Source organism: Gymnoscopelus braueri, assembly GCF_963280865.1.
Source record: "Gymnoscopelus braueri genome assembly, chromosome: 12".
Taxonomy (NCBI): domain Eukaryota; kingdom Metazoa; phylum Chordata; class Actinopteri; order Myctophiformes; family Myctophidae; genus Gymnoscopelus; species Gymnoscopelus braueri.
The window spans coordinates 50,647,151-50,667,150 of NC_137614.1; the positions used below are offsets into that span (position 1 = coordinate 50,647,151).

The 20,000-nt window shown below is 40.1% G+C and overlaps 1 protein-coding gene across 3 annotated transcripts in view; it reads right to left on the reverse strand.

Annotated features, from left to right (window-relative positions):
- gripap1 (GRIP1 associated protein 1) overlaps window positions 1-20,000 on the reverse strand; it is a 77,655-nt gene that overhangs the window by 8,382 nt on the left and 49,273 nt on the right. For all 3 annotated transcript variants that reach the window (XM_080443455.1, XM_080443454.1, XM_080443453.1), the window contains 3 exons: window positions 15,307-15,406; window positions 8,121-8,251; window positions 1,252-1,368 (listed from right to left, as the gene is read on the reverse strand). In XM_080443455.1, coding sequence (XP_080299581.1) covers window positions 1,252-1,368; window positions 8,121-8,251; window positions 15,307-15,406 — 348 coding nt within the window. The remainder of the gene's footprint in view (window positions 1-1,251; window positions 1,369-8,120; window positions 8,252-15,306; window positions 15,407-20,000) is intronic.

Sequence of the window (20,000 nt, forward strand, 5' to 3'; positions counted from 1 at the left end):
AAATAGCCGATCTACAAGCTCACAGCGCGACGTGTTGAGAGCTTGTAGATCGGCTATTTTCAGAGCGCAACACAGAGCGCAACCAAACATAAAATGACGTTGAGTCTTTTAGTTCTACTGGATCTCTTCTCCTCTAGTCCCTCACTAACAATTTAGTCTAGTTTTTATTTGTTGATGAAATTGTCAATAATATTTCTCCTTAGTTTCAGTCATCATAGCTCAGTGAAAAAAGGTAGACGAGGAACATTTTTCCTCATAGTTTTAGTTGAAAGAAAATCAACATTGGAGGATGTGACTATTTGAGCATGAAGGGTATATACTGTAGACACTGTGAATAGAACAAAGAGCCTTGATTTGATTTATTGGCTAATTAATTTAGAACAAGTATTTGGATAGCCGCTCGGAAAAATGCACAGAATATCTGAAGGGTTTTGGTGACGGTCCTATTTGCACCGTTTCCTCTCTTATCCGTGGAGCGATAAACAACAGTACAAAAGGGATTAGACTTCATTGCCGTGGTTTATGGTTATTATACAATGGTTATCGATCAGATTACATGATTTAAACCAGTGATTCTCAAACTTTTTCATCTCAAGGACCCCCCGTTTGGTATAATAAGGCTACGGACCGCCCAACTCAAGACAGCGTACAAATAGAGCCCACTGTCAGAGTTACTGCTCCATAAGGCCCTTAAGGGTCCATTTGGTCCTAACAATCACTCATTTTGCTGGGGATCCCCTGGAACCCCCTCAAGGATTTTTCACCATCACTTTCGCTTTCTGTTTACTTCACACTCACCGGGTTCCGGATTCATGACACAGATTCCGTTTCCGGTTCTCTAGAAGCTTGAAAGTGTCATTTTAGGCCAGAAAAGGGAAAAACACATTTTTTCACACGGTATAAAAAACGAACGGAGAGCTCCAGTTCTATTTTCTTTAGTCTGGATAATACGTCATATCCGGATATAACGTTTGGACTGTTTGAGCCTGTTTGGGGGGGGGGGGGGGTCGAGCGAGTGAGCGAGTGATCGAGAGGTCGATCTGCTGCTCTCTGCTGGTCGATCTGTTGTGTGTTTAAAACCGCAGCCAGACAAACTATTTGAATGTAAAATTTCAAAATAACAACAACAAAAAAACACGCAAATCGCTGGCACTGGGGGAGTACTTTATGAAAATACACTGGCAGTCAAAGAGTTAGGCTCCATGTTTTATAGCACATTACAATATAATAACATAGATTTGTGGTTCTCACCTTCTCCTCCAACATCCACTTCTCCTGTTGAACTTCAGCCAGTCTCTGGAACAACTCTCCCACCTCATCATCTGACAGCTCTGCTGGACGCTGAGACTGTGGACTACCTCCACCAGACTGAAATATAGAGAGAAATATATACATTACTACCTCCACCAGACTGAAATATAGAGAAATATATACATTACTACCTCCACCGGACTGAAATATAGAGAGAAATATATACTGTACATTACTACCTCCACCAGACTGAAACATAGAGAGAAATATATACATTATAACTACCTCCACTAGACTGAAATATAGAGAGAAATATATACATTATAACTACCTCCACTAGACTGAAATATAGAGAGAAATATATACATTATAACTACCTCCACTAGACTGAAATATAGAGAAATATATACATTATAACTACCTCCACTAGACTGAAATATAGAGAAATATATACATTATAACTACCTCCACTAGACTGAAATATAGAGAGAAATATATACATTATAACTACCTCCACTAGACTGAAATATAGAGAGAAATATATACATTATAACTACCTCCACTAGACTGAAATATAGAGAAAAATATATACATTATAACTACCTCCACTAGACTGAAATATAGAGAGAAATATATACATTATAACTACCTCCACTAGACTGAAATATAGAGAGAAATATATACATTATAACTACCTCCACTAGACTGAAATATAGAGAGAAATATATACATTATAACTACCTCCACTAGACTGAAATATAGAGAGAAATACATACATTATAACTACCTCCACTAGACTGAAATATAGAGAAATATATACATTATAACTACCTCCACTAGACTGAAATATAGAGAGAAATATATACATTATAACTACCTCCACTAGACAGAAATATAGAGAGAAATATATACATTACTACCTCCACCAGACTGAAATATAGAGAGAAATATATACATTATAACTACCTCCACTAGACTGAAATATAGAGAGAAATATATACATTATAACTACCTCCACTAGACTGAAATATAGAGAGAAATATATACATTATAACTACCTCCACTAGACAGAAATATAGAGAGAAATATATACATTACTACCTCCACTAGACTGAAATATAGAGAGAAATATATACATTACTACCTCCACCAGACTGAAATATAGAGAGAAATATATACATTATAACTACCTCCACTAGACTGAAATATAGAGAGAAATATATACATTATAACTACCTCCACTAGACTGAAATATAGAGAGAAATATATACATTATAACTACCTCCACTAGACTGAAATATAGAGAGAAATATATACATTATAACTACCTCCACTAGACTGAAATATAGAGAGAAATATATACATTATAACTACCTCCACTAGACAGAAATATAGAGAGAAATATATACATTATAACTACCTCCACTAGACTGAAATATAGAGAGAAATATATACATTATAACTACCTGCACTAGACTGAAATATAGAGAGAAATATATACATTATAACTACCTCCACTAGACTGAAATATAGAGAGAAATATATACATTATAACTACCTCCACTAGACTGAAATATAGAGAGAAATATATACATTATAACTACCTCCACTAGACAGAAATATAGAGAGAAATATATACATTACTACCTCCACCAGACTGAAATATAGAGAGAAATATATACATTATAACTACCTCCACTAGACTGAAATATAGAGAGAAATATATACATTATAACTACCTCCACTAGACTGAAATATAGAGAGAAATATATACATTACTACCTCCACTAGACGGAAATATAGAGAGAAATATATACATTACTACCTCCACTAGACAGAAATATAAAAATAAATATATACATTACTACCTACACCAAACTAAACAGAACACAAAAAGTTTGCATTTCGTAGACAGTATAATTTGTATTTCTCTGTAACAATGCTTATTGGTAATAACTTTTACACCGCTGGAAAGCCTGTTTATATTCCTTTTAAATGGAGCCTCATTTGTAAGGAACATGGATGTGTGGGATGAGCAGTGTAGCAGAGTATGTGGGCTGTGCCCATGAGAAATGAGACACATTTTCTCTGCAAGTGGCAAAGAGCTTGTTCTGTACAGTACAGGAGGTACCTGGGAGACTGTCTCCCCATAGGATTCTACTCTAACAGACCTCTGCTTGAGTGGGTTCCAATGGGGGGGACACGGAGCCCAGGAGGTCCTGGGCTGGTCTGTTAGAGTGGGATCTGTGCTGCTCATTCCACAAATGCATGTTCCTTACAAATGAGGCTCCATTTAAAACGTAAATAAACTGTCTTTCCAATGGCATATAAAAGTTATTGCCAAGAAGCATTGTTATGACAAATAAATACTCTAACAAGCATACATTTCATAACTTTCTGTGCTATGTTTATATACTGTGAATATATACATTATAACAATAGACTGTGGACTACTCTACCTCCACTAGACTGAAATATACAGTATATACATATCGTCGCTGTCTGGCAGAACCCAGCAAACTCAATTTTTCAGCTTTTTATTTTTTTCCCCATAAATCAGTGCTATTGAACACCCTTTACGTCTGTGTGTTGGTTAAAAGTATTAAAAAGTGCGTCTGACAAAAACCAACTAACTCCATTGGATCCTCAAACTGTCTGCTCTTCTTTCATTTCCTGAAAAATGAACATTTTGGAGTTAGCTGGTTTCTGCCCAGACAGCAGAGATATGTAATTATAGAGTGTGGGATGTAGGACAGACAGACAGACAATGGACTACCTCCACTATAAATAGACAGACTAGCACCACTAGGGGAAAGATAGATATACGTAAAGATATTATCTATCAAGAAAGACAAGAAGAGAAAGAAGTAGAGGAGTTATGATGATTCACGCACACACACACACACACACGTGTCAAACTCATTCATATGCGACATTATGCGGGCTGCGCGAGCGAACACCCGTGCAGACGTACGCACGAGAGGACCAGCGCGTACTCCCACAGCTGTCACTTTGTTCTCTCAGCCTGCCGTCTCATTCTCTGCTATAACTACACAGTGTCTCACTTCACTGACGTTGTTTTATTATGAAGATGACTTTTATGATGGGTATTATTACAGTGTCACAGAGGCTACGAGAAATGAGAGATGAAACAAACAACGTTTGTTTTGGGAGCCCCACCGTTTCCATGCATCAGTGTCATTTTAGATATGAGCCGTAACCATTATTTTATACTTTGGCTATTCAAAAATAGCAGATCTGCAAGCTTGTAGATCTACGAGCTTGTAGATCTGCTATTTTTGAAAAATCTTGAACATTTGTGCAAATCTTTGAATATGTATTTTTTTAAACAACATTTTTAACTCAAATCTGTGCTTCTGGGGGGGGGGGACCTGGAACAATATTTTGATGGGGATCGGCGGCCAAAAACATAATTTTGGGGGTCCTTTTTTCCAGGTGCTATTGGGGTAGGTAGACGCTATTCCGGAAGTCTCGCGACACTACGGTGGCTCTCGTGTGACGAATAATACTGCAGTGACTTCCCTGAGGTCCTAGACAACATATATACTAGAAAAAAGTATTTTCGAGCGACATAAATAAGCGGATTACACCACGGCCCGTTTCGGAACTGCGGTGGGGGTCCGCCAAAATGGACAACATCGCTCGTTATGAATTTGGGCTCCGGGACCACTCTTATGGGGAGTTAACAACCTCAAATAAAAAGGTAAGAAAAAGCCTGGGGCTTCTTTCTCCTTTAATGTTGCACTACTGTTTTACACTCTGACTGTACTATTTGCATGCAGCTGCACTTTAAGAAGTATCTAGTCATGGTGACTAGTGATGTGTCGGTCATGATCGATTCGTTCATAAGAACTAGTTCTTTGACGTGAACGTGAACGAACGCGTTCACTTCTTGAAACTGTTAAGTTCACGATTTCGTTCAAGCTCCCGCTCCCCCTCCCCCGCACACACGACGGGCGGGCTGTTATTCCTCCTGCGACAGACAGACCATCAGCTGTGCTGTAGAGTTTTACAGTATAGACATGCATGCGTATTGCTATTTGAATTGAAATAAAAGGTAGCCTACTGTTGTTCCTGGACAAAAGACAGATAGTGTTAGCACCACATTTAAGTATCAAAATAAATAAATATGCATGGTCCTAGACAAAGGACAGATAGGTCAATTAACACGTTTTAGTTTGAGTAGAAGATGCAAATAGTATGCTACAGCTACTATTCATGAAGTTAATAGTAGTTAAAGACATGGGCTGCTTTGTATAACATTATTATTGTTATTATAAATAATTATCGACAAATACAAATAACTATACATTATATATTGCAGTAATTTATTACTTCTAAACATTATATTACAAAGAAGATGGTGCCATTAGATGGTGAATGACAGTGCTGTGTTTCTGTGCAGACTGTGCAGTCATGTCAGTGGAATCAGATGCACACAGCTGCATGCAGTTAGCGTAGTGCATACGCTCCGCCGGGACCGGAAGCGCTACTGAACGAGAACGTAAACGAATCATTTGAACGAATCATTGCCGTGAACGAAATCGTTCGTTCACCGAAATGAACTGTTTTTTTCCCACCACTAATGGTGACTGAGAACTTGAGGCCATGAATAATACATAATGCATTGTGCTTCTACATGTGGCGGTGCATTGAACGGCGCCACTCATTCTTCAACCTGCTGCTTCCAGACAGCTGACAAGCTCTGGGCTTTTAACCAGCCTGTCAACACCGGCTTTGGGAGTAGTTGTCATTTTTCATAATGTCATTTAGATGACTACTTGTCACCTGCTGCGACTGCAGTTTAGATTTATTGACGTTCATTACAGAAGAAAGCCTGCTCAAAGAGATCTGTTGTCCCCAACCACTTTTTGGTGAAAAATAGCAGATATACAAGAGCTCATGGTGCGGCGGAGCTTTTAGATCTACATTTTTCTTTTAAAAAGGTAGGGTGATATTTTCGAGTTAAAACAAAAAGTATTTTTTTAAAAGGTTAAAGCACTATATTCTGATAGTAATCGTTGCTATAGAGTGTTTGTTCAGTAACAGAAGTCTCCCCGTCTCTCCAGCTCTTTAATAAACAGAAAATACATTTTCTGGTAGGTGTCAAAATCTCAGCCAATCAGGAGAAAGTACCCATTTTTAAGCTTCATTTTTATAGTGTTCCAGTTCCAATTTTGTCTGTTCATTTCTTAGTGTCATCACTTCCAATTTCACTTGTTTAATCTATATCCTGATTGAGTTCTCTATCCTGGTTGGATAAAATTGGAAATGAAACTGAAACTGAAACAAAAATGCATTTTCTGTTTTATTAAGAGCTGGAGAGACAAGGAGACTCATTTTACTGAACAAACACTCTATAGCAATGAGTACTATCAGAATATAGAGCTATTTAACACTTATTTTAACCAAAGAAAATCACTTACCATACCTTTAATCGTGGAAAACTTGTGCAAATCTTTTTACAGCTCCTTGACATGAAAACATATTGAGAACCACTGATATTATAGCAACATACGATTTTTTTTTTTGAAACTGTTAGAATTTAGAAGACATTTGTAGAATCAAAAACTCAAAACGCGTTGCGGCGCATTTAGAGCTCGTCTATCTGCTACTTGTGACACTTTTGTGTGATGCTGTAGTATGATCAAGTAGATCGTTAATTTACAAAAAAAATACAAAAAGTTAAAACATGGAGATGAGAGGTTTCTGCCCGACAACAACGATATACAAAGTGAGAGCTCTAACTGCTGTCTGCTGGTGAGGACAGTGTCAGGAGACGAGTAAAGAGAGGAGCAGCCACGGTCAGTGAGCCAACTGTCGTCTGTTGTTATGTTAAACACAACAAGATAATCAGGACACAGGTACTTAAGAGCCAGAGTGGCGAGGGCGGCTTTAACACATTGAATGCCAATCGCGTAGATCTACGCGAACCTATTTAAAGCCGCAGCGTGCCAGTCGCGTAGATCTACGCGAACCGCCGATTCCCATTGTAATCGCCCCAGGTGCACTTTCCGAATTTTTTTGATCCATTTCCGTTTCCGGTTTCCGGTCGGAAACAGAATTATTCGGGTTCCGTTTTTTTCGATCGTATCCGCTTCCTGTCTGGGATCCTGTTTAAAACTCGATTTTCTCGGTTGTTGTTTTTCTCCTCGCTGATCACTGTTTAGCGTTGATCGGCTGTATCTTCAAGATGGCGGCTCGCATTTGGAAACTGTTTTCGCTGGCCGTTTCTCACAGATCCGCTGTGTGTTTAGAACCAAATGAACGCGCACTTTTAACTTATTTAGCGAGGTCTGTGGCGACATGAAAAAAACAAAAAAACAACAATAAAACGCTGGCACTGGTGAGTACATTATGAGATTAAACTCTGGCATGGAATGTGTTAAGAGGCTACATGAATTAAAGAAAAAATAAATCTCAAAATCTTCTGGCGGGCTGAATAGGCTCTGTGCACAGCAGCCATATTGGAAGGAAACTGGGCCTCTTCCTTACTTCCTTCCACAGGTGTTGCCAATGATACTAATGAAGGCTCTGTTCCATTCTTAGTGTAGCACAGTGGTTCTCAAACCTTTGAATTGCAAGGACCCCCATAACTCTGAGAGTGTACAAATGGAACCAAATGGACCCTTACGCCATATGTTTGACACCCCTATGTAGGTTGTGTCTTGTGTGTGTGTGTGTGTGTGTGTGTGTCAGGGTGTGTATCTTCTGTTCTCGGGTAGGCTGTGTGTGTGTGTGTGTGTGTGTGTGTGTGTGTGTGTGTGTGTGTGTGTGTGTGTGTGTGTGTGTGTGTGTGTGTGTGTGTGTGTGTGTGTGTGTGTGTGTGTATTAAAGTTTGTGTATACCTTCTGTTCTCTGGTAGGCTGCGTGTCCTTCATGATGTCTCTGTAGGAGAAGGAGGAGACGGAGGAGGAGTCCGTCTGCTGCTGACTCCTGCTGGGACTGTTGATCTCTGATAGGACCAGCTCCTCTAGACCTACACACACACACACACACACACACACACACACAGTCACACACACATACACAACACACACACACTGTAAGTACAGAGTTACACAGTCAAATCCTCAGTGTTAGTGGTAATATCCCCATGTGTAACTCTGAGAGGGTGTGGTCACACATGAGCTTCAGACGCGTCAGAAGTGCCGGAGCGTCCGTTGAGGCGTGTTGGCGCCAGAGCCTTGTATCAGAGCAGTGGTTTTCAACCCTTTTCATGTCAAGGACCCCCAAATTTACGCTTATTAGCCTGCGGACCCCCCATTTGAAAAGATATACCAGGGACCCCCATAAGAGAGCACTTTTACGGCTCTAGCAGTGATTCTCAAACATTTTCATTTCAAGGACCCCCAGTTTTGACATGCATTAGGGCTACGGACCCCCATTTAATTACATTTCTATCCCTGGGACCCCAATTTATATTGCAAAATCAATGTTTATTTAACTCTGAGAGTGTACACGGGTCCATTTGGTTCCATTTGTACACTCTCTGAGTTACAGACACATAAGACCCTTATGGTAAGGGTCCATTTGGTTCCTAAGTATCTTTCATTTAGCTGGGGACCCCCTGGAACCCCCTCAAGGACAACTGGTGGTCCCCGGACCACTGGTTGAGACTGTATTAGAGAGTTGTGTCACCTCGGGGGGAAGAAAACAGCGCCGGTCCCTTGGTTCATGTAAACTCGAAAACGTGACAAACGCTCATAAGACTCCAGTGCATTCTGTGAACTTCCGGTTCAGGGCTTTGTCAAAATAGAAGGCTCTGCAGAAGACCTGGCCCGATGAAGTGAACTGAGGTGACGCAACCATCCCTATATGGCTCTGGTTGGCGCCATTGAAGCGAGTTAAGTCCGACACATGTGATGTGTGAACACTGGTGAACCATGACCGGCCACCAACCAGCCAACCAATAGGACACAAGTGCCGTGCGTTGAGCCCACTTGGCAGCCATTTGGCTTGGGGGTTTTCTTTCAGCGAAACAACACTCATAGATTAAAGTACTCAGTCACCATCAGGGGTGCAATGCTCACTGGACGGCCTATTTGACCAGGAGGCACACGCATAGATTTAAAACTACTTTGAATTCGCACCTCAACAAAGTTTTCAAAGGCTCCCGACTCACACCTAGCGAATCAACACAGGAATAAGCCTAGATGCATATCAATTGTCCATGGTGTGACTTGAAGTGTAGGTGTTAAGCGACGTGCGCGTCACGTCATTGGAATAGAGTGCAAGAACACACCAAATGAGCATTGCATGCCTGGTCACCATGATAGATTTTTCAGTCATTTGGATTCCACAGAGGCCAGCATGTCTACTGGCTTGTAGTTGTAACTTTTAACCCATTAAGACTGGGAACGCATCTGTGTCATTTTTAAAGGAGCTACACCATGAATTTAAAAAAAATATTTGATATTTAATATCATATGGTGTATGTCCCTCAAACCTTTTTCAAAAGGTTTGAGCCTAAATCATCACTCAGATATACTCATCCCAAGTCAATTGTCTCTGGCTTATACAGCACTTTCAGCTGCAATACCAAAACGTCCTCTTGTGCAGGGGGGGGCTACTGAGCAATTCTGTCTGTTAATAAAAAGAAATATTTAAAAAAATCATTAAAAAAAAAAAAAAAAAAGGAAAAATTCTGCATAAAAAGAAGCATCTAAGAAAAAATACAAAATCGAAAAAAAAACACTTTGAAAATTTTTGAACAATTCCACCAAGTGTTTGAGGTGCCTGTTTCACCCACTTCCGGGGGGCGGAGCCAAAATCCGAGCCCGAAGTATTTGTTCGTAGACCCCCACTTAGGGGGGGTAGAAAAAGTTTCGGAGCGATTCGGGCACTTTTCATTTAACATTGGGTTTGCCATCATTAATGTTTGTGACATCATAAACATTTCCATTCTGAGATCGCCTGTTCAGACACGCCCATTCTGGAAATCCATGAAATGGAAGGAATGACTGAATTTAAAAAAAAAACATTTTTTGGGGTACAAGAGACACTGGGGACCCCAAAAAAACAAGAAAAAAGTGATTTTCATGGTGTAGACCCTTTAAGATTTCTTCGGCTATTCAAAAATAGCAGATATACAATCTCATAGCGCGGCACAGAGTGCCGCGCTATGAGATTGTAGATCATCTTTTTTTGGTTTTATCGTGAAAATCTTGAATCTGAATATATAAAAAAAAAAAATTAAGTGAAAATCTTGAACTCAAATATTTGCTTCTTGGGGGTCCCTGGAACAACATATTTTGAGATGGGGGTCCACGCCCAAATACATATCATTTTGGGGGTCCTTGACATGAAAAAGGTTGAAAACCACTGATTATAGCAACATACGTTTTTTTCCCCAGAGGCAAAGATTTTTTAAATAGCAGATATACAAGCTCATAGCGTGGCAACGCGCTACGAGCTTGTATATCTGCTATTTTTGAAATAGCAGATATACAAGCATATATACATAGCAGATCTAAAAATGACACGGATGCGTTCCCGGTCTAAAAGGGTTAACACTGCATCTACTATTTAATGTAGAGTGAAAACAGAAAGGTCACTAGTTCAGAGCCCTGAGGGTCAACCAGGTATATAGTGGTTTAAGTGGTGAAGTCTCAGCATGCGTTGGCTAGAACACGCGTGTCAAACGCATGTGTGAGCGTGCCCTGAGGATCAGACCGTGTACTTGCACTGGAGCGCATACGTGTCCGTGTAGCTGCTCCACTGCTCAGACAGCCAATGAGCTCATCTCATTTTTTTAAATGGTGTATATATCGTATATATATTTTTCAAAGCGAACATTTTTAACAATATATTTTTTACCTGTGAAGGAAATCTTTGCTACTGGGTATTCTACAAATGTCTTCTAAATTCTAACAGTTAAGAAAAAAAACATATGTTGCTATATATCAGTGGTTCAAGGACCATGTCAAGGACCCCCAAAATGATATGTATTTAGCCACGGACCCCCATCTCAAAATATTTTGTTCCAGGCAGGGACCCCCATCTCAAAATATTGGTCCAGGGACCCCCAGAAGCAACTATCGGAGTTAAAAGTGTATATATATATATTCAAAGATTTGCACACATTTTCACAACTTGTTTCCCTCAAAAATAGCAGATCTACAAGCTCATAGCGCGGCACTCGGTGCCGCGCTATGAGCTTGTATATCTGCTATTTTTGAATAGCCCAAAGAAATCTAAAATGACACAGCATGCGTTCCCGGTCTTAATGGGTTAAAAAGCCCACGGCGGCACCGGCATAAAGCCTCCTCCCCTCTCAGCGGCGGCGGCCATTTTGAACGTGTTCTTAGTGAATGGAGAGTGAGTGGACAGGGAGCGAGCGTGCGTGTATCCCTTTAAGAGTAAAGGCGAACGTCCCTTTAAGAGGGAGGGAGGAGTACTTTAAAATGTCTGATTCTCAGGTTTGCGCTTCAGAGGCAATTAAACATTCATTACTACCCCATCCATTATATATGATTACTGCTGGAGAGAGAGAGAGAGAGAGAGGGGGGGGTGGCATAGAGAGAGAGAGAGAGAGAACGGGGGTAGAGAGAGCAAGAGAGGGATAGGCAATTACCCTGGATGTGTGTGTGTGTGTGTGCAAATATTATGAAAGTAAGTGAGACGATTGAGAGAAAACGTCCTCTTTGCTATTTTTTCATATTAAAAAACTGTACCTAGGAAGTGTGTGTGTGTGTGTGTGTGTGTGTGTAGACGCCAGTGTGTCCCCTCAGCTTAGTGAATCAGAGATCAGCATTAAATATTAACCAGTGGTTCACGTGCACGCGCGCATGCACACACACACTAAATACGCAGTTATATATTTTATATCTGGTTAAAAATGCACTATTTATGACATTTTCTCACAAAATGCTACAATTGTTAGTTATTATGACGTTAATAGTTCATATAAATACACGTTTCAAATGGATGGATACCGAGGTGAACGATGAATTCATCGTTCCAGGGGGTCCCAAGTAAAATTGATTAATCTAGCATCATCGGGTATTTGAAAATAGCCGAGCTACAAGCTCACAACGTGTGGCATCGCGACCCGTTGTGAGTTTGTAGATCTGCTATTTTCAAAACATGATCTCATGGCCAAATACATTTGGTTTGAGAACCACTGCATACAGCAGGGGGTTTCAAGTGATTGTGGACCCCCAGGGACCACCATCCTGGCTAAGAATCACCCTGGGGGACCACTGTGGTGTTGGGTGGAGATACATTGGTAAGACTAGAAGTTTGGGCCACTATGCGGCCCGATTCTGTGACCTGCCTTCATTGCAGTGATGGCAGGACGCGACGGGACGTAAACTGAATTCGGTAGGTAACCAAAAGGTGGTGTAACTGTCTGTACTGAAGGATGCACTTCCGCCACATGATTGGCCCTAGCCAATCACAGATCTGAGGATGATTCCTTGGATGATTCCTTGCCTGTTTGTTTACTTCCTGTTTAATCGTTGTGGAAAAATGGCTTCATCTCCGTTTCCTGTTGCTTTAAGGCAGAAAACAAGCCACATTCAACTGGGCCACAACTATGCAACGGATTACCGCGACCGGACACATTTTTTCCCCAACATTCCATGATTTTTTCGAAGGTTAGTAAAAAACACCCGAAAATCGCTGGCAGTGGCTTGGCAAACGATGTGTTATTTCGTGGCAGTCAAAGAGTTAACGGTGCGGGAAGCAGCTATCCCAAAATGTGGAGTCAGTAGGAGTCACCCGTGTGGTGTGAGAGACCCTGTACAACGCTGACTGGGCACTCCATGGGTGTCACGGCTGATTCTGGTACAAAGATTATGTTTTTTTCTTGAGTTGCACAGTCTGTCTATTCTTGGCTATGTAGCAGGAGGACGGGGACAGAGTCTAATGACATTTTCCGGCTCCAGCCTTGCCCTGTTCTTATCCAACAGTTGTGGTCTAAGTTTCTCCAAAAGAAAACGCAATAAAATTATGCAAAAAATCTTCACTTTCCTACATTCTTACTGAATGCATGGCCAGCACGACGTCTCCCTGACAACCTACCAACTAACAGTGGTGGAAAAAGTACTCGAATTCTTTACTTAACTCATTCACTGCCTCTGACGTAATTGACGTAATTAACCAATACTGCCACTGACGTAAAAAACGTATTTAAAAAAAATAAAAATAAATTTATTATATATATTTTTTCAAATTTGACCCAAGGAGATATGATTTTTCGAAGATCTAGACTCCCATCCACTTCCTTGTTAACTTAAAACTTAAAAACTCTGTATCTCGGCTCCTGAGTACTTTTTTTTTTTCAATGAAAAATCTCTGGCAGTGGGCAAACGCAAAAAAAAAAAGTTCTGGCAGTGAATGAGTTAAGTACAAGTATCAATACTGCAATATAGAAATACTCTGTTACAAGTCCAGAGTTAAAAATTTACTTCAGTACAAGTACCAAAGTATTGGCATAAAAATGTACTGTATAAGTAAAAGTACTAAAATGTTTGAAAATAGCAAAAGATCTACAAGCAAAAGATCTACAAGATCTAAAAGATCTACAAGCTCACAACGCGTCGCGGTGCGACGCGTTGCGAGCTTGTCGATCTGCTATTTTCAAATAGCCTATGTATAAAATAGGCTCATGTATGTTTTATAATGTAATAATTTATATCCGCAAAGTAACTAGTAACTAAAGTTTTCGAATAATTGTAGTGGAGTAAAAGTACAATATTTGCCTCTGAGATGCAGTGGAGTAGAAGTAAAAGTATAGACAATTGGAAACACTCCAGTAAAGTAAAAGTACCTCAAAATTGTACTTAAGTCCAGTACTTGAGTAAATGTACTTAGTTACTTTACACCACTGCTAACTAAGCAACCAAGTCACGGCCATCCAGCGTGATCTCCACTTCATCTGCAGGATCTTCAGTAACTATGTCGACTGGCCACAAACTGAACAGTGCTGCAATTATAAATGTATCATATCACTTGACAACTATGTGAATGATAATTAGAAAAAAAACATATATTTACAATTATGTGAAGGAAAATAACAGATATATTTCTTTCTTTCTATGACTTTGTGGGTTCAGTCGTTCAGAAGTGGGTCGTAGATCATGTGTTTTATCACTTTGTCCTTGTGAGGGCAGCGACCTCCAGGAGAAAGAGAAGGGCTGAAGACGCATGACACCTCGTCATCGACGTTAACACTTCTGTAGACCCCTTAACAGACGACGTCACACTGATAAGAACCAGTATGCGCTTGCGGGCCGGCACCAAATGAACCCCATTCTGTCAGTTCTCGCTAGGACGCGCCTCACTAGCCAACAACACAAGAGGAGGTTGAATGAACTGAAACCAGCGAAACCCCGAAACAATATGATGGGAATTGATTGTATGAAACCATCACCTGTGCGTCCAGTCTCAATGTTGGTAAACAAAATAATTGGTCTATAGTTCATAGCACCCAACAAGAGTTACATTGTTTCTCTATGGAAAAAATAACCAAAGCAGACAGCCATACTTATCATACTGTATAGTGCTCAGATACTGAATAACAGCCGATTAGGAGTAGATTTGTATTTATTTCAATAAATATTTGAAATGTACCTTGTTCAGTGGAGCATTTCATTTTGTAAACACTTATCAGTTCAAAACAAACCTCAGTGGAAAACAGACCATAGTTCATTCTGACTATGGTAAATGTTATTGTATTTGATTTTCTTATTATGCATTTGTTGTTGAAAATTTTAGCCTTGGCAGGCAATATGCCCTGCTTGTATTACGCACAATTACATTGTTACACAAAGTCCGTTTTCTCTAAATGATGGGTGCCATTGAAAAATCATGTCATTTCAGAGAAAATGTATGGAGAGAGGCTTACATTTTAGCCACATCACCCAGCCAGCCATACATTGTGTGTGTTTGTATGTCTACGCATACATACATACAGTATAGTATATTATGTGACCGAACTGGTAGGATCATTGAACACTTGTGTTGGCCAGGGTGTCAGGGGGATATAGCTGAATCTGAGAACCTGAATCCTTGCATGCAGCACGTTACCTGTTCTGGTCTTCGTGTTGGTCAGGATTTCCTGTAATCTCTCCTGCAGTTTGTCTGCTCTCTTCCTCTCCAACTGGAGCTGTCGCTTCAGGTCCTTTAACTACACACACGCACACAGACACACACATTTTTTTACTCAAGTAAAAGTATCAATACCACCATTAAAGTACTCGGTTACAAGTAAAAGGCCTGTGTTCAAAATGTTACTTGAGTAAAAGTGCAAAAGCATTGGAATCAAAATGTTCTTAAAGTACCAAAAGTAAAAGTACTAAAATGTTAGAAAATAGCCGATCTACAAGCTCACAATGCGATGCGACGCGTTGGGAGCTTGTAGATCGGCTATTTTCAAGTAGACTAGCAGGGTTCCCACACATTTTTTAACAATGCATTTTCAAAACTTTTCCAAAGTATTTTACCCCATTTCTAGGCCTATAGCAATTATGGTGCAATAATGAGCATATACATTCTATCAATGCACCAGGACAGACTCAAGCAAAGGTGTCATGTGACAAACAGAACAGATCTACTAGCTAACAACGTACTGTATCACAGTGCAGCGTGATTATGAATCCCACCAACGTTATATGATGTAGACCCGCCTTACCAGTCTGATAGGCTCCCTGGCAGGCATAGGTTTACTGAGGTTAAGGTTAGGTTTAGGCATAGTCTTACTGAGGTTAGGGTTAAGGTTAGGTTTAGGCATAGTTGCAAAAACGAGAACTGTCAATCACAGCGACTACTGGCCAATCACAGCGGGTTTTTGCCTAGAACTGAAGTGGGATCCATAATAACGCCACGGTGCAACATACAGATGCATGTCTTAGATCTATTAATTTTGTCACATGAAGTCCTGTATACATTAGGCCACACGTATTTCACATAATGCTAGACATGTTTTGGGGCTTTTTTCTTTTTACAAAATCAATAGCCAAAAACTGTAAATTATATCCGAACATTTTCCAAAACATTTGATTCATTCCAGCCCTTTCCCAGGCCTGGAAAACAGTTTTTTGAATTTCAAAATATTTCCAGGAATTTCATGACCGTGGGAACCCTGGACTAGGTATAAAATAAGGCTAAAGTGGTTAATGTATGTTTTATAATATCATCATTTATATCTGCAAAGTAACTAGTAACTAAAGTGTTCAAATAATTGCAGTGGAGTAAAAGTACAATATTTGCCTCTGAGATGTAGTGGAGTAGAAGTAAAAGTATTGAAAATGGGAAATACTCCAGTATTGAAAATGGGAAATACTCCAGTAAAGTAAAAAAATCCTCAAAAATGTACTTGAGTAAATGTACCTAGTTACTTTACACCACTGCACACACAGAGAGTGACAGCACATCAGTGGTTATTATGTTATTGCATCATTACTCCCCGTCTCTCTCAGAGTGCTCAGACAGTAACAGAACAGATCAGAGTTCAGCTCTTCCCAGATTATTTTGGCCTCGGTTACAGTACATTAGTCAATTCAATGCAACTTGTAAAGCTGTGGTTGCTGTTGGCTGCGTATCTGGAGTCTGGATGCGCACACAGGTCACTATTGGCTCACATTCAGGTCAGATCTGCCAAACCACTTGGCCAGACGCTCCAGCTTGCTTGTAGTACTTTTTTTCTTTTTCCTTCCAATTTAGTCATTATGCCAATTCATAATTCCCCACATGTAGTCCCCGACCCTACTAAAAAAACACACATTATGCCCCGTCACTATACTGTAGAGGTGCACCTTTTTACTGAGGCCAAGTTAAAATTAGAATTGAATACATGAACTATCATTACGAGGCAACTGAAGAAACATGTTTGTCAATTTTCTTTTTTTGTATAGGATTTCCTCTCTAGTCAGTAAGAATACCTTGATGATTCTTACAGGGGCCCTGTCATCCAAGGTCATTTCGACTATGCGTGCTTCTCATGGTATCACAACACCACTAAGGCCTGGCTTAACCCATTAATACCTGGAACGCATCTGTGTCACTTTAGATGTCTTTGGCTATTCAAAAATAGCAGATATACAAGCTCATAGCGCGGCACCGAGTGCCGCGCTATGAACTTGTAGATCTGCTATTTTTGAAAAATCGTGAAAAAAAAATGTTTAGATTTTTTTCCAAAAACTGTTAGGATTTAGATTTTTTTTAAAGAATCGCCTCAGGTCTTAAAGGGTTAAAGGCTCCAGACATCCCAAAACAAACTAGTAAAGCTACTTCTTGGCCTTAAACATACAACCCATCTAACCCCTGCTCATTTTGCTACGGTTGGATGGCTCATTGGCTCAGGGTTGAGGAAATTTTTCAAAAATAGCAGATCTATAAGCTCATGTCGCGCTATGAGCTTGTAGATCTGCTATTTTTGAATAGCCCAAAGTATAAAATATGGATAAAGTGGTTAAAATGATTGTGACGTTATATTAACTACTTTTGCTGGGGGACCCCCTGGTACGCCCCCCAAGGACCCCTGGGGGTCCATGGACTCCACTTTGAGAACCAATGGTATGCTGGACAATGCCAGGTGCACCACGGTGGATTCAAACCCCCCCAGACTCCGCGGTGAAGGGCAGACACTTTACCACTGCACCACCCCGAGCACTGTTATCAGTGGTGGAAAGTAACTAAGTACATTTACTTAAGTACAATTTTGAGGTATTTGTACTTTACTTGAGTATTTCCAATTTCCAATACTTTTACTTCTACTCCACTACATCTCAGAGGCAAATATTGTACTTTTACTCCACTACAATTATTTGAAAACTTTAGTTACTAGTTACTTTTCAGATATAAATGATTACATTATAAAACATACATCAACCACTTTAGCCCTATTTTATACCTAGGCTATTTGAAAATAGCAGATCTACAAGCTCACAACGCGTCGCGATGCGACGCGTTGTGAGCTTGTAGATCTGCTATTTTCAAATATTTTTGTACTTTTACTTTTGGTACTGTAAGTACATTTTGATGCCAATACTTTTGTACTTTTACTCAAGTATATTTTGAATTCTGGACTTTTACTTGTAACAGAGTATTTTTATATTGCAGCATTGGTACTTTTACTTAAGTAAAGAATTTGAGTACTTTTTCCACCACTGATTGTTATTTATTTACACAAGAATCACCGTATGAGGGAATACTGATCGCCATCTATCCAGGGACGCTGTGATCTGACCTTTTACACATTGTGTAGGATCATTGAACTGTCTAATGTGGAGGCTGAGAGCTCTTCTCATTCTGGCCACAAGCTCTTTGAAGTCCCTCCCCCCATCCTCCCGCTGTAAGTGACCCCGGACCATCTTACAGTATGCTCGCCATAAGAACCACACTGTGGTTTCTCACCACTCAACAACTGAGCCTCATAGATTGGTGAACCGCCTGGGTTTGGATCCGCCCTTCAAGACCATCGATAGGGCTCGCTCTTTCAGGCTAGGGATCGACCGATTGGGGTTTTTCATGTCCGATACCGATTATTAGTAGTGATCAAAGAGGCCCATCGCCTATTATGAACACATTCAACTGCACGGCTTTCTAATGCTGGCAGGTAGCTTCTGCCATGCAGCATTTTTAACACATACAGTGCCAAGATCGCATCGATGCGTTCTTTCAAATCCATCGCTTGAGTGCCAGGATCGCATTGATGCGTTCTTTGGAATTTTCATTGTTTAATCTGTGATCGCACGGCTGTGTTTATTTCTCATCAACACTTTCGTTTTCCACTTACGTCACACTCACCCGGAGCCGGATGTAAAAAAAAAAATCTTTTCCGGGTCACGTTGTTTTTCTCCGGTGATTTTCGGCCAGAATAAGGAAAAACAATTTTTTTCACACGGTATAAAAGACAAACGGACAGCTCAACTTCTATTTTCTTTGGTCCGGGTGACTAACAGTCATCGTCGTAGTGTATCACATAGTTTTTAGGCCGATCAGCGGGCCGGGAATTGTCGAAAACGTCACATCCTTTGAATGACCGGATATGACGTGGGCCTGTTTGGGAGGGGGCGAGCGAGGTGATCAATGTTTGGATGTGCTGCTCTCTACTGGTGGAACAATCGTAGGTGCTTGACAACACAATCAGAGAATGTATTTGAATGAAAAATTACAAAACAAAAAAAATCAAAAACACGCAAATTGCTGGCACAGGGGTGAGTACATTATGAATAAACTCTGGCAGTCAATGTGTTAAGTATTCCGACTAATATTTCAAGAACCACAGAATATTTATCTCCAGTATGATGGATCCCCTGATGGTTGCTAATTACGGGAGGAAATCACTGTGCTTCTGTGAGGAAAAGAAATGTCATCGTGACATGAAAATAGCATGTTTCGCCAAAAATACATAGGAAAAAAAATAAGTACAAAGGAGCCGAGATACAGGATTTTAAAGTAATAAGTTAACCAGGATGTGAATGGAGCAGTGCATCTTCGGATCACGTTATCTTGGGTTCTGGAATCACGGATATGTCCATGGCAGTGAATGTGTTAAGATAAACTGAGCTGACATTTTGAATAATAAACAATATAGATCCTGAAATGTTTTGTTCTATCAAATCCAGCATTATAATTGGCTCCCACTTGAAGCAGCATTTCTTATGAACTGAATTATAAATAAAACATTACAAAACAGTTCCCCAAATGTTTCTTTTCCCTGTAAAAATAATAGTAAAAATAAAATAAAAAAAGAATCGCTGTTTCGATTATCGGTCGAT